Source organism: Trichoplusia ni, chromosome 15 (genome assembly GCF_003590095.1).
Source record: "Trichoplusia ni isolate ovarian cell line Hi5 chromosome 15, tn1, whole genome shotgun sequence".
In the NCBI taxonomy this organism is placed as follows: domain Eukaryota; kingdom Metazoa; phylum Arthropoda; class Insecta; order Lepidoptera; family Noctuidae; genus Trichoplusia; species Trichoplusia ni.
In genome coordinates, this window is record NC_039492.1 from 637021 (window position 1) to 652093 (window position 15073).

Sequence of the window (15073 nt, forward strand, 5' to 3'; positions counted from 1 at the left end):
AGTCAGAATCGTTATTTAAAACTTGAACAGCAGTCGATTCGACATTGGATAATTTCACATTAGCCCAATATCTTGTCGAATCTTGTACACTCACTCTCACTTATATGATCTGCAATAAGAATACTTTAAAAATAATAAGACAACATCTTTTTAAACTCCATTCTCCAAACATCATGATAAAACAAACTATTGACTACCATCGCGACCCAATCCCCGCCACCCACTAACATCTATTCCAGCACTGCGTAGGTGAGAGATTAAAGCAATTTTACAGCCTACACCAAGGAGTCTCTATACATTATCAATGTGTAAAAACTCCTTGGTGATAGTAAAGTAGAAGAAGATATCAAGATGTTGATATGTCGTACCAATTCAGGTTGAAAGTTAATAGTAAGATGTAAGCTGGTATTTAGGAGATTGATTAAAATGTATTTACATGTTATAATACAATGTTTTTTTTTTATATACGGTATATATTTTAAGGTATCATAATAAATGTTGTTAGGATTCTTTATAGACAAGGTAAAACGGATCCCTATTCCTAAAGCTCCGCTGATGATGTATTCTGTTGAGGCTATAACAACGAGTAACATAAATGAGGGTTAAGCAACGTTGGTATGGTCAAAAATTTGATGGATAACCAATGTTTTTTTTTTCCTCGTGAGGTTTTTGGATTATAATTCGCTATAAGGTCCCTTCAAAGATGGTTAACTATTGAATATAAACTCTAAATCTTGAATATTTTTAACCAGTAACGTACTTCAGATAAGCATAAACAGTTTTGTTTTTAAATTAAATATTTATAGAATTGAAATAAAACGTAATTGAAGTACTTAGTAATGTTGCATAGACATAATTATGCGCTGCAGTTAAACCTTAGCTACGCCATTAGATTATGCAGCGTCGGTCAATATGTGAAGCACTTTAATGATATGAAATTATGTTGTATGCAGCTATTGATGAAAAGACTTATATACTGTTATGTATTTCATTTCTAAAACATAATCTCTTATTTCTACATAATACTTAAATAGTTAAAAATCGATAATATAAAAAAAAACAACCGAAAACTGCAGCCGAAAAACGAAACGCATCAAAATTTAAAACAGTCATTCGAATTTCGAGATCATAAAACCGCATTTCAGCTTTGCTCGTCCACAACACGGCAGGTCAGTCAGGCACAGGCATACTCACATTCGGCCTCTGCGGCAAGCTATCCACGCCCATTTTAAAGCACAACACTCATTACACGTCACTAATGTTCTTACAAATCTTGTATTGTGATTGTAGTATTTTTTATTACTATTTTTAGCCGCAGCGCGGCTGGCTGTATGCGCCCATCGTGGTTGGGGAGAGGACTGGGTGGCGTAGTGATGGCTTGTGTCGATAAAATCTAGTTCATTCAGCCGGAATGGATTTTTATTTGAATTCTAAGTTAAAAACGTGTTCTTGTTATGTATAGAGTATGATAATACTGTTATTGAGTTTTTACATTATTATAATAATACCTACATAAGTAAGCTAGCTAAGTTTTAAAATGAAATCCGGTAATTTTTGATTTTCACGTGAAATTCATTATATAATTTCGAATCTTTGAAAAATTGCTACTTGGTAGACTGTTTAAAATAATTGAATTTTGACTGTGTTGCTATTTCTGACAAACGTATATTAAATGTATGTGAACTTGTCAACATTCCGCTATAAATTCTTGGTCCCATACCTAGGTTATGAAAAAAAGGAATAAAATCTTGTGGTTGGGAGAATACAACGGTATGCAATATTAAAGAACCTGCAAACATCCTCTGCACCAAACTTATTCAAAAGTATCGACAAAACACCGCATCCCTAGAGTGCTTGATGCTGCGCGCGCCGTCCAGCGCCGAAGCCTGCCTCACACCTCATCTCGGGAAACCAATCAAAATGCTACCTTATCTATTTGCTACAGAGTTTAATTTCAAAGCAACGTCCAATCGTCCTTCATTTTAGTTCGCAGTACAAGTTATGATTGGCAGCGATGTCAGAGTACTGGGATTCATTAGGACAGCTTCCATGATTTGGGAATTGTGAAGGATTTATAATGGATCTATTGTAACATTTTGATGTTTGATGGAATGCTAATTTTTTTGTTGGAACTCGGGATTTTGAAGTTTTGTTTATGAAAGATTTTCTGGTTAGGACATGTCGAATTCGATTATAAATAATAATAAATTAGATTATATTAACCACAACAGTGAAAAAGTAAAAAAAAAAACAAAGATCCGGTTTTGCAGGGATTTTCTTCGAAAACTATATATAGTGTTTCACGTCTAGGTTATGAACTCCCGGGATCATCGAATGTTCTCTCTTCCTTCTTAATCTGCCTTCCCTATCCATTTCTTCAAAATGACAATTATACTTAGTACAGAAAACAAAATCTTTCAAGTGCGAGTAGGACGACAATAATGGTTCAGTATTAATAGGCTTATGAACAACAAATTTGCAAAAATAATCGATCACCTATTTAACTCATGACCGTACCAATCGTAGCTAATTTTATTTAACTATTTTCTTATTCCGGTGTTTTTTTTTCATTATTTATTATAGAGCAACAGAAATTTAATAAGTCTTTTGTAAAAATTACAACTATTTAGCTATCACGGTTCATACGATACAGTCTGGGGACAAACGGACAGACCGTGGAGCCTCATTCCGTTTTTATCTTGGGGAATCCTAAAACACTTAGAATAAATTACATACCTACATATAGGGTACATTTAACTCGAGTTTCTTCCTTATCCACTAAAACTTTTAAAGCTTACGACCTACTTGCAATAGGGAAAGGTAAATTCAGTTCCCAAAGGCACAGATCCTTATATCATCACGTCATCCGCTCGTCGCGGCATTTTATAGGCCCTACGTCCAATAGACATTTACGAGACACCTATAAATATTACATTGGGTGTCCACAACAGGAATAACACATCGCAGGAAAACGTTAAAGAAAATATTACATTTGGTCTCGATCTTTTGAAAATAAGAAAATGATGATGCGTGTTTGTGATTACAATTATCAAAGGCTTTCGTTGAATCAAAGTTTTAATTTGATTTGTTAATTTGTCAATATCCTTCTTATCACTGCTGCACTTTGAATGCACGACTGGCCAATGGCTAGCCAAGTCTTGACGAAAGCCGTCGTGTCTCGTAGGATAAGTATCTCCCCGCGACATAGATATTGAAGAAGGTAGTACGGGAATAATTTCTTAATAAGGATTTTCACTAAACTTCTGATAACTTATAAAAATGACGTCAAAAAAGTGACGTAATTTCACCCAACTAATCTTTAAACGCACCAGTAATGTTTATGATAGCGCTGTGACTGTCTGCTGATATTTAACCAGTCATTGTTTTCCCATTTCCCTAAATAATCGTAAATTGTACTACGTCACTCACCTACCTCACTTCCAATACACTTAACCCACACTATACCCGTCTCCATCATCAGTACCTACTGATTTTGCAGGTGAAAGAAAGAGTCGTCGTCTGTGCTGTGTAGTATGCTGTCACGCTTCTACAAGGGCAATTATAATACTTTAGACGTGGCAGTAAGCCCTTAGCAATATTTGTGATACCGACTTAGTCTTTAAAACAAAAAAGAAAAGTCTACAGGCAGATTTGATATCAAAAGAACTGGTTTCTTTTACAAACGAAACACCTAAACATAAATAATAAAAACTTTGCAGACAACATGATACACGAGAGTGATCTTGGAAATCTTCTTTTAGCTAAATCGCGTCTGTCCTTAAACTTGGACCTGAATTCATGGGTCATAGCGTTTACTTGGTACCCAGTTAGTACGCATAGTCACACAGACAGTCCAAATGTCAGCTAACTACCGACAAACGAGTTACCCCGCAGTTATTACTGTAGCTACCTTCCACTTCATATGGCATATTCCAAGAAATTTGCTTTGAGTGTGGATCCTGTGATGACTGGATTTGAATTTATGATTTCAGTTCTATTCTGTATTAAAGAAGGTAGCTTCTACGAATCGTATAATTGTTTCAGAACGAATGATTATACATGTGAAAGTTTGTGGGTATGTATGTTCGTTACTCCTTCGCGCAAAAACTACTAAACGAATTTAGAAGAAAATTAGCGAAGATATAGATTGTAACTAGGAATAACACGATAAGGTACATTATTTATTGCGATACTCGATAGCCACTTTAGAGCTATACATAAATGCTGAAATTCAAGAAAGTACTGAGCAGAGTTTAATAAAATTGGTCGTAACTTTCTAATTTCAGCTATACCCAGCCTCGCCCGTCCAGAACCCCCGATTCCGCGATCAAACATCAATAATGGATTTTAGAATTAGATTTTCTTAAACGAAATTAATTTATTCGCCATAAAGGGTCCATCTTACAAACTCGCGTAACCAGAAACCCCGACGAATTCGGAAAGCAGGCTCTTGAAGGCGGTACCAATTACGCCATCCTTTATCCTTCCCTTTTACCCAAAATGGAGGCGCAAAAAGATTGGTGAGATGACTCGAAAACATATTTTAAGCAATAAATTGGACGATTCCGTATTGAAATTCGTACTTAACATTTATTCGATATTGGTTTCAGGGATTGTACTTTAGCCTAAATCTTTTAAAATCTGTACTAATACTAGCTGACCCAGCAAACGTTGTTTTGCCGAATACTTTTATTTTCTAGATGTATGTATTTTTTTAATGCCACATTATAAAAAAATAAAATCAAAAAAATTCGTCCAAAAAATAAAATATTTTTTTTTAGTGTGGGCAACCCTTATCACTTAGGGGTATGAAAAATAGATGTTGTTCTATTCTCAGTCCTACCCTATTTGTATACAAAATTTCATAAGAATCGGTCGAACCGTTTCGGAGAAGTACGGTAACTAACATCGTGACAGATCGTGACAGATAGATTAGATATATTAGATATAAAGCTGAAGAGTTTGTTTGTTTGAACGCGCTAATCTCAGGAACTACTGATCCAAATTGAAAAATTATTCTTGTTTTGAATAAACCATTCATCGAGGAAGGCTTTAGGCTATAAACCATCACGCTGCGACTAATAGGAGCGAAGATACAAAGGAAAATGTGAAAAAATGAGGGCAGGTATAAATCATAACCTATATCTTCTACCCACGGGGACGAAGTCGCGGGCAACAGCTAGTACCTTATATTTAAGAAAAAACGTCATCAACCGTGAAGCATATTTACACATGTTACGAAAAGAAAAATGGTAATAAGCCGATCGAAATCATTATGCTGCGGCGATATTTATAATTTGTATTGATTTATTTTAATGGAGAAAGTTGTTTGTTTCCATACACAAACGCAGAATTCAAAACAAGGAGTATAGTAAACAAGCAATAAAGCAAAGTAAAATCAATCAAAAATCTATAAACAAAACGATTAATTGAAATGAGGCTACTAAGTTTCACTTTTACAAAGGTCAAAATATAATGATCAGACATTCCCCCACAATTATGCTCTTGCTGAAATCTCGTTATTAAATTTATTTAAATATATTATTAGTAAATTATTACCTTTCTTTTATAATGTAAAGCAATATTAGCCCCTAAAAATAAACTACCTACGTATTGTGCGAACACATATATGTAATTAATTATTAGTTCTACGAAGCCTTTTGGGGTACAATAAAAAGGTTTTTGCGCTGAATACAATGGTCACGAATAATGCCTTGATCAAAAAAACTTATTTTCGAATCAAACAAAGGCTTTTTATAAAAGGGAAGGTAAATATAAACGTGTACCTTCCTGAAGGTTTTATAAAGGCTCTAATGATTGCTTAAATGAAAAGACCTATTTTTCTGTACATACTAACAATTTTCATATTACAACTGTTAAAAAACTCGCTGGATTCCGTGTTTTCTATTGAGCTAATACAGGGAGAAAATGCTAAAAAAGAACTCGGGGTTCCTTAAGTGGAGACAGTTGCAGAAATGAGATATAAGAACGTTTGAAACCCAAAATTTACGACCGTAACATACAACGCATTATTTTGAGATTTACTTGTAGCATTTGTTCAAATAAACTGTAAAAAAATCTAGCTACCACGGTTCATGAGATACAGGCTGGTGACAGACGGCCGGGAAGACGATCCGACTACGTGCTTCCGTAATAGGGTTCCATTTTTAACCTTGGGTATGGAACCCTTTAAACTTGCCAATTACTATTTTCCTCCAGAATTTAGATTTTTTTTGCAGGTGATACTGATTTTATAAGTAGCTAATTTGTTGATATTACGTATACGAAGGGGGGGGAGTAGATGGTTAAGACATAAGAATTAGTATTTGGGTCGACTCCAAAAGTCTAAAAGAGCAGGAAATAATCGGTCAAAGCCTGCACCCCGTCGTTACGCAATTATAATATTATTTTCAATTTTAAGAATTTTGTAGGTAGGTACATTGCTCTGGTCAAATATTAACTAGATTATTTTAACCAATATTTGATTTCGTATAATATATTATAGAATATTGGGATGATAAATATGTTTGCTTTTATCACAGTTTTATGTTAAGAGGTCCCTGTTAAAAAGTAGTTGTCAAACAAAAAGAAATACTTACGTCGTACAAGATCATGTCGAGTGTCTTCGTATCGGTCACCTGTTGCACTGTTCTAAACTGTGTTAACTCTATTTTATTCACTTATTAATTAATTAATTATTATCCTACAAATAAACTTACTTTTGAGTCAGTAATATTGTCTAAATGACAATACTTATTACCATAATTTATATTTTATCCAAAGACTATTTCTGTATAAAAAACTCTTTACTTAAATACTTTACAAAGTAAGGAACAGTCCAGCTACATAAATAATATTCAATAAAATATTTATTTCAATATTTTAATAAAAAAAGTTATGCACATACTATGTCGAATTAAAGTTCGAAATCCAAAACACTGCACTGAATGGTAACACCAAATTTAAATCTGCATTTAAAGATACGAACAGACGTTGTTTACTGTAATATTTTTTATTTAAATGTTTGGTTGTAATGGTTAAAAGAAAACAATGTTTTCTTTATTATTATGATGTAGCGAGCAGTGACAAGCGTACTTGTTGGAGGCGCGGTGTACACTAAGGGCGCCCGGCCACCCTGCGTGCTTGGGCGGGGCAGGCCGAGAGAGAGCAGAAAATAATTCAGTTAGCCGCCAGTACCCCACTAGACATTACACTAACTTCACTTACAAAGTAAATCATTTGTCAAACAAGCCTTTCCTCATTAATTATGAAACAGAAGTAACTAGAACCTGTATTGTAACAATGTAATTACATTATAATTATATTTAATTGCCAGTCACAAAAAGGTTTCTTGAGCCGCGTGGGCGAGTACTTAGTCTCAAAAGTAGCTGTAATTATAAACCTTTAACTTTCGCGCCTTCTCAAATGAGACAGTTTATATTAATTGAAATTTGTTGATGTTTCTGTAAACGTTTCGACAGTGTTATGAGACTTTTAATAGACCTTTTTAAGATAAATATCGTTGTGCTATAAAATTGTTGTAATGCTCTTAAATTGAAACCGTCGCTTTCAGCAACCGCCTAATATTCAATTGAGGAAAATAGCTCAGAAATATTTTAAGCGGGACCGAAAACAGTGGACGTCGTATTACATTTTTTAATGCCTACCAAACGAATTGGGTTTGTTTTAAAATGGGATACAAATTTAATCTTACCCAAGTAGTTTTTTGAGACACAAGAATTGCTACGAAAGTCATTTACTTATGAAAAATTGAGTGAAGTGGAAAAGTAAAAGAAAGTAAAATTTATAGTTGGACACTAGATAGATATCCGTAGTTGAGGCAAAACCTTCGGTGAACCTATTACTATTATTATAAGCCCGTATTGTCCTGCTACTGGGCAAATGCCTTCATCTCCTCTTTTCATTTTTCCCTTTCTAATGCAGGAGTTTCTCAGTCGCGTAAATAGGAGTTGAGGCCTTGACGCCATCTTCGCTTAACTCTACCACGCTCTTTTATGGCTTAGGGCTTGGCCCACCTGTCAGTAGGCATTCGGTAGACATTACACCGACACAAACGAGGGTAATGTCTTCTAATTCTTTCCCACGAGGGTGCGGGTGTCCATGAGGATTCTCGGCCTTAACAAAAAAAGGACCAATCCCACTTTAACCTTACGGAATTACAAAAGAAATATAAATTACGAATCTCTCTATGAACGAAAAATCGAAAAACTAAAATACAGTGTAATTTAATCTCTGAAGGTAACAACGAATGACTAAAATCAACCTTAACACTTTGAAATAAGAGCGTCGGGATATTATACCTAAATGCTATTATGTAATATTAAACTTCGTCACAGGATCAACGATCTCAAATAAATTCTGCCTCGTTACAAAGTTTCGTTAACTGAAAATGAGAGATAAATTCTAATACTTGCAATCGTTTAAGTGAAATTAAGTCTTCTATCGTCGCGACATTTAAAAGTTTAATACTGTTAGAGATTTTTACTTTTTTATGAAATTCACGTTTAAAGTTTGTGCAACTTCGCATTCCAAAAAATTGTTTATTAAAATATGTTTTTAAAATAAACACTAGAAACTAACCTATGGGCCATTGTCATCAGATCATTGCGAAAAAAACATTAAATTCAACGTACCTACCTAAATAACTTAATGCATACATACTCTGTTAGTACTTACCATTCTGTGACTATTGCACCATAAATCTATACTCTATACTAATATATAAAGCTGAAGAGTTTGTTTGAAAGCGCTAATCTCAGGGACTACTGGTTCAAATTAAAAAAAAAATTTTGTGTTGAATAGACCATTTATAGAGGAAGGTTTTAGGCTATATACCATCACGCTGCGACTAATAGGAGCGTAGATACAATCAATGGAAAATGTGGAAAAAAACAGGGCAGGTATAAATCATAACTAATATCTTCTAACCACGCGGACGAAGTCGGGGGCAACAGCTAGTTAAACATAAATTTAAAAGTACTTTTCCTTATTACTAGTTAAAATTTAGAAGACTTCCGTACAAAGTCACAGTTTGCCAACCTGTTTCAAATTTCCCAATACAAAGGAACTTAGGATTTCCACAGTTGTAAACATGGCGCAATTCAAATATTTGTAACCTTTACAATTTAAAATCTTAAGTGTGGAAATCTACGGTCTGAAACCGGTGAAGTTTTCGTCAGACTCACGATTGCGGGTCCGTACAAATGGACTGAAGAAAAATTAAATAATAAATAAATAAATAATGCGGACAACATCACATACATTGTTCTGACCCCAAAGTAAGTTGCTGAAGCACTTGTGTTATGGAATTCAGATACAACGAAGGTACCACAAACACCCAGACCCGAGACAATGTAGAAGTGTTAATTTTTACATTGACCCGACCGGGGATCGAACCCGGGACCTCAGAGCTAGCGACACCTTGAAACCGGTGCGTGCGCCACTCGACCACGGAGGTCGGATGCAAAGCTATTTAAATCTTACCAATTTATGTCTATAATACTTGTTGCTTAACCTGAGGTTATGCAACTCCTTGTATTGCGGGTGTTTCACAACAATTCACAAGCACAAAGACAAGAACTCAGTACAAGCATTCGTGTATCACCCAAACGTTTGCCCTACGCGGGGTTCGAACCCGCGACACGTCACGGTCAGAGGGTTCGGCGTTGTGACCTCAACCACTCGGCTATCCGTGGAGTCATAAATACAACATCTCAAAACAAATCGATAACAGCTATCACGTTTTAATAACATACAGTTTGGTGACAGACGAACACGCGGATAGTCAGTGGTGCCTCCATAGTAGAGATCCGTTTTTATCCCTTGTACTTATATGCAAACCTAAAAAATACTGTTGCTAGGTCATTTGCAACTGATTTAATTTTCTCTAGCATATCAGCTGTACAGAAACCTGTGCCACCCTACCGACTCGCACTTGACCGTCTATTACTTTTTCTTACATTTAAAATTGCGATATTCAGACTTCTTAAAGTTAAATTCCATTCCATTATTCGTTGGGAACTTTCGTAAGTCGTACAAACGTTGTATTTTCCCTGTTCGTACAATACAGTAGACGGCTTGATTTTCAAGTGCGTTCATAATCCGGCGGCGTGCGAGGTCCCGTGCTCGGGAAGCCCGCGCCACGCGACCACTACAATCCAATTAGAATCAAAACGTGCACGAATGGAACAAAGGGATTACTTCATATGCGCAGTTTGTCTCCGAGATTTTATGACATGAGATGCATGCGTGTTTTATAAAAGTAAAAATACGTGTAAGCGTAGGATCTAATACATTTTTTGTAGGCAAGTGTAAGCATATGTTCTCATACACTTTTTGTAGGGAGGTGTATTTAATTTATAAATGTATAGGTCGGTGTGGATTAAACACCTATTTTTACTAGTGTGCCTATCAAGTCCCCACGCAAAAAAATGTGTGTTATAAGTTTGACATATCTGTCGGTCTGTGGCATCGTAGGCCCCGAACTGATTGATCGATTTCAATTTAGTTGGTTATGTATTAAATTTGAATGACGTGTCAGTGTTCTTAAACTTAGATATTAGATGAAAGTCAAAAGGCCTTTGAAAAGTTGTGTTAGTTAAAAGTTTCAAATCGGTCAATTTGTTAAACACATACTACTGGTACCTTCCTACGTAGGTAGGTACCAGTTTTTTTTTTTCAGAGACCACATACATATCCAAGAACAATTTTTAGGATCTAAATTATTTAGAAAATCTTAATCAGATAATATTTAAGAGTTAAATACAGATTACATAGCTTAATAAGCACAGTAGGTACCATCAGGAACAAGAAGGTTGGTACCTTACACCGATATTCAAAAAAAATCTTTGAAAGTTAAATGAATGAACTTAAATTTCAAACGTCTTTCACTGATCCTCAACTTATATAAAATTTTATAAATTACTAGCTGTTTCCCGCGGTTTCACCCGCGTTGATTTTTTTTTCGCAATTTTTCCTTATTTTCTCACCGTTTGAACCTACCCTGGACTAATCCGAATATTTCAAGACTAAAATGAGCCAAATCGGTTACGCTATTCTCGAGTTTTAGCGAGACTAACGAACAGCAATTCATTTTTATATATAAGAAGAAGAAGAAGAAGAAGATAATTTGTGTAATAATTAAGAGAATAGATGTGATCACTCTCGGTTTATACGAATGCGATACTTTAACTGTGACCAAATAGTTATTCCTACAAAGGTTCTTAAAAAAGGACTCTAAACCACTGAGCTATAAAAACAAGACGAAAAAGATAGTACCTAAAACCAAAATATGACCTACCTAGTGATAAAATTAATAGTATAATAATAATACTTCAGCAAAACCTACAATCCCGAAAAGTTTACTACACAAAGCCCAATTTAGTTACTCATTAGAATACTTTAGTATCACTTGACATTGTCTGGACACAGTTATAAGTCTTGCACGTGACCTTACTCCTCAAATTACTTGTAGGAGTTCAAGTTCATTACAATACGGCTTAGCATTTTCATGTTACAATTATAAGTTACGTAGGTAAATACTCTCTTCGTAAGGATTATGTTGTTGTTACGTTATTTTTAGATATTTAAATACCTTAATTTAATCAATGTAATCTGTGCTTGCTATTATTATAAAGTCGATTATTGAGTTTGTATGTTTTTGTGTTTTAACGCTCTGATCTCAAAAACTTGTCAGAATTCAAGAATTCTATGTTTCAGAATATATGTCAGATAGCCCATTTATGAGTGAGACTATAAGCTATTATTAATAGGAGCAGTAATGAGAAATGTTACAAACACGGTGAGAAATTATTATCAAGTACGTACAATGCGTCAATTGTATCTCAACAAAAAAAAATTACTTCACGTCGCCATATGTCTTCTCGCCATATCTTTTAAGAACTGATCGTTTTTTATCGAAAATAATGCTGTTCTAAAACAACGCCTGTTCCGAAGCCATTTTTCTATCACATTCATGGTCTTAAATCCAATTAAAATAAATCCTTTAAGCGTTACAAGTATTAAATAAAGTTTCACTTTACAACACTTAAGTTCAGTTAATCTAGACTAATATATAAAGCTAAAGAGTTTGTTATTTGTTTGAACGCGCTAAACTCAGGAACTACTGGCGAAAATTGAAAAATTCTTTTTGTGTTGAATAGACTATTCATCGTGGCTATATACCATCACGTTGCGACTAATAGGAGCGATGATACAATAGAAAATGTTGGAAAAAACAGGGATAATTATTCATCGAGCCACGAAGTCGCGGGCAACAGCTAGTGTCTTATATGAGTTCACTATTTTCCATAGTTCCGCTACAATATAATTAACGTTGTAAGCCGATTGGTTGATTAAAAGAATTGTACGATATATTATCTTTATATAGCCACGCGGGCGAATCCATGGAGAAAAGCTAATATAAAAATATTAATTATGGGTGCAATATTAGGTACGAAGACTGTAACAACAATGCGAGAAAAATGTGTAAAATAACAAAGTTTATTTTTTCAATAACACAAAAGTAATTTTAAATCATTAAAAAATAAATAAAAGCGATAATCGTTCAACCGAACTTGAATGTCTAAAAATAATTTATTCCTACGGCAACACTTTGTGTATCTGTCATATTAAATGTCAAATCAGTAAACAAGGAAGAAATTCTCGGATGTTTGTTTTTTAACGGAATCTTATGTGAAATTGTAATAAAATAACGTTTTTATACTGAGTAAGAAGTTTATTATAGTTATATTCCATGACTCTTGGACGTAAATACCAGCAATCTTCCGGGTAAATGGTTCCCCTGCCCTTGTAGCGACGTCCCTGGTTGGCGATGCATGAACGGTTTATAATGTATATAAATAAGGCAGAAATTGATTTTTAACTATTTATAGGAATGCTGGGGAGGCTCGTAAGGTGTATTCTAACCAGTCGAAGGTCGGGACTCTATCGGGTTGCTCGTCTTCTGTAAGTTATCCTACTAATATTGTATTCACCAGTTGTCTAATGAATCACTCCTGTCCCATCCTTATAAGTAGTGCGTGCTTCGGATTGTTTACTAATTGATTGCTGGTCCGTCGGGGTTACTGTTGCTTAACACTTAGGTACACATAATATCAAATAATCTTAGTGAGTATGGTGTTAACTAATATATTATATGTATTATATCAAATCTTGATCTACACCTTCATTAGATTTATATTTACACTCAACAAGTGTTTTTGTATTTAAAAATGTTGTTATTTTAAAGTTTTCATTCCTAACTATACCCAAACTGTACTATTTAAAATTATTACTGCATATCTTGTTAAACCATTCTGGTTACTACTTTCCATAATTATTAGATAAATTTAGTGAAACTTGTTGATATTACTCTATAATATATAAAAAGTGAAATTATTAAAAGAAGTTCTGACGTGAAAGTGTAACAAAAATTCTCTCTAAGTAGATTAAAAAATGCAAATGACATTAATGAATATTTAAATTAATAAAATTATAACAATGCTGCAGTAACAGTTTCTTTAGGCTAAAGCTCTAGGTCTATCATACATGTATGTGTGTATGATACACATTTACACTGTGAAGGACATTAAAATTGTATATTTCCAAGGAATTAATAAGTAATAAGAAGTAATACTATGTGTACAATAAATTAATTGAATTAGTTATAGGGCAAAGACAAAATGTTAAATATTACATTATTTTGTTTTCACTTACAGATTACTAGAAATTCCAGGTTAATTGTTACAAACTATGAAAGCCTAGATTTTTAGTATGCTTGTAGGATCAGTTATCCCACTCCCATGTCTCATTACTGGTTAAAGCCTTCTTTCTATTATCTAAATTATTTCCACGCTAACTTACTGACAGTTGGTGATTACAGATCAGTGACGAGCACAAGGGGACATCATATCAAACTACAATCCCATGTTTTTAAGTAATTTGTCTTCACTAATAATTATTTATTTATTTATTTATTTATTTAATAATCACACTAATCTACCATTACAGGTTACTTAACCTAATGCGGTAGCTAGGACTTAACAAAGGTTTTTATTAAAGGGTATTTATGTGAACTAGGGTTTCAAAGATTGAATTATTATGCACATAGTTGCAGGTCTAGATTCCAGCGACTGTTTTAATATGTAATCTTCTGATAATTCTGATATGCATAGGCAATAAGTTAGCCTGATACACATGCCCATCATTGCTCCTCCTGGAATTGCTTGTTGCTTCATCCACTTTTCTCCTAGATATGAAATCCTTACTATTTACGATTCCCATGTTTAAAATTTCTGTCATTCCGCGAGTTCTTGGAGTTCTCTGAATAAATTGGTTTCCAAGAATTTCAAAATCTTTGATTGATTTGTATCTTCTATAACTTAAAGTCTTAGATGCATTTTGTAATTGTATTATTTATTTCATATTTATTTTGGTTATCAGTTTGGTTTTGGTTATTGACATATTATATAATTATATATATTATTATAATTGATTTAAATGCCTATATGCAACATACCTTTTTATAAATAAACTTAATGGCCGTGACTAACACAGGCCTTGCAAATCAAAAAGGTCACTTGGATGTGTCCTTCTTTCAACCTTCATTCTACTGATATATCCAACACAGTATAACTTTAGACGGTCTCTAGTCAGTTGACTCTATCCATTTGCTTCTATGTTCATCACTGCAAAGTATTGTTTAAAGCCTGTGACAATTGACTGCATAGGGCTCTATCTCGGCCAATATAAAAACAACCAATGATACTTTTTAAAGAGTCTCCGTTTTTCTTTCTAACCTCTCTTTGCTTCAGAATTTCTTCTTTACCCACATATTTGACCTGATCATCACACCAACATCGCTGTGAATGCCTTAATATATATAAATTACGCGTCACGTTCTTTGTATGGGTTTCGATGAACCCTTTTAATAATACTTACTTTTTGTATTTAAGTCTGTATCATCGAACCATATCATCTTGTATGTTATCATCCACTGTCAGGCGGTATGAAGTTCACCGAGTCAACTAGTAATAATATCTGACCAGATGAA

The 15073-nt window shown here is 34.1% G+C and overlaps 2 protein-coding genes across 5 annotated transcripts in view; one reads left to right on the top strand and one right to left on the bottom strand.

Annotated features, from left to right (window-relative positions):
* The window catches only part of LOC113501181 (dual specificity tyrosine-phosphorylation-regulated kinase 2-like), a 74584-nt gene extending 67809 nt beyond the window's left edge, over positions 1–6775 (bottom strand). The window contains exon 1 of one of the 2 annotated variants that reach the window (XM_026882244.1): positions 6600–6775. In XM_026882244.1, the coding sequence (XP_026738045.1) occupies positions 6600–6614 (15 nt within the window). In that variant the 5' untranslated portion in view covers positions 6615–6775. Of the gene's footprint in view, positions 1–1194; positions 1468–6599 lie in introns of those variants that run through there. The other variant, XM_026882243.1, reaches the window with a different exon arrangement.
* Positions 6776–12607: 5832 nt separating this feature from the next.
* The window catches only part of LOC113501546 (dedicator of cytokinesis protein 7), a 33618-nt gene continuing 31152 nt past the window's right edge, over positions 12608–15073 (top strand). For 2 of the 3 annotated variants that reach the window (XM_026882732.1, XM_026882733.1), the window contains exons 1-2: positions 12608–12810; positions 12915–12987. In XM_026882732.1, the coding sequence (XP_026738533.1) occupies positions 12776–12810; positions 12915–12987 (108 nt within the window). In that variant the 5' untranslated portion in view covers positions 12608–12775. The remainder of the gene's footprint in view (positions 12811–12914; positions 12988–15073) is intronic. The other variant, XM_026882734.1, reaches the window with a different exon arrangement.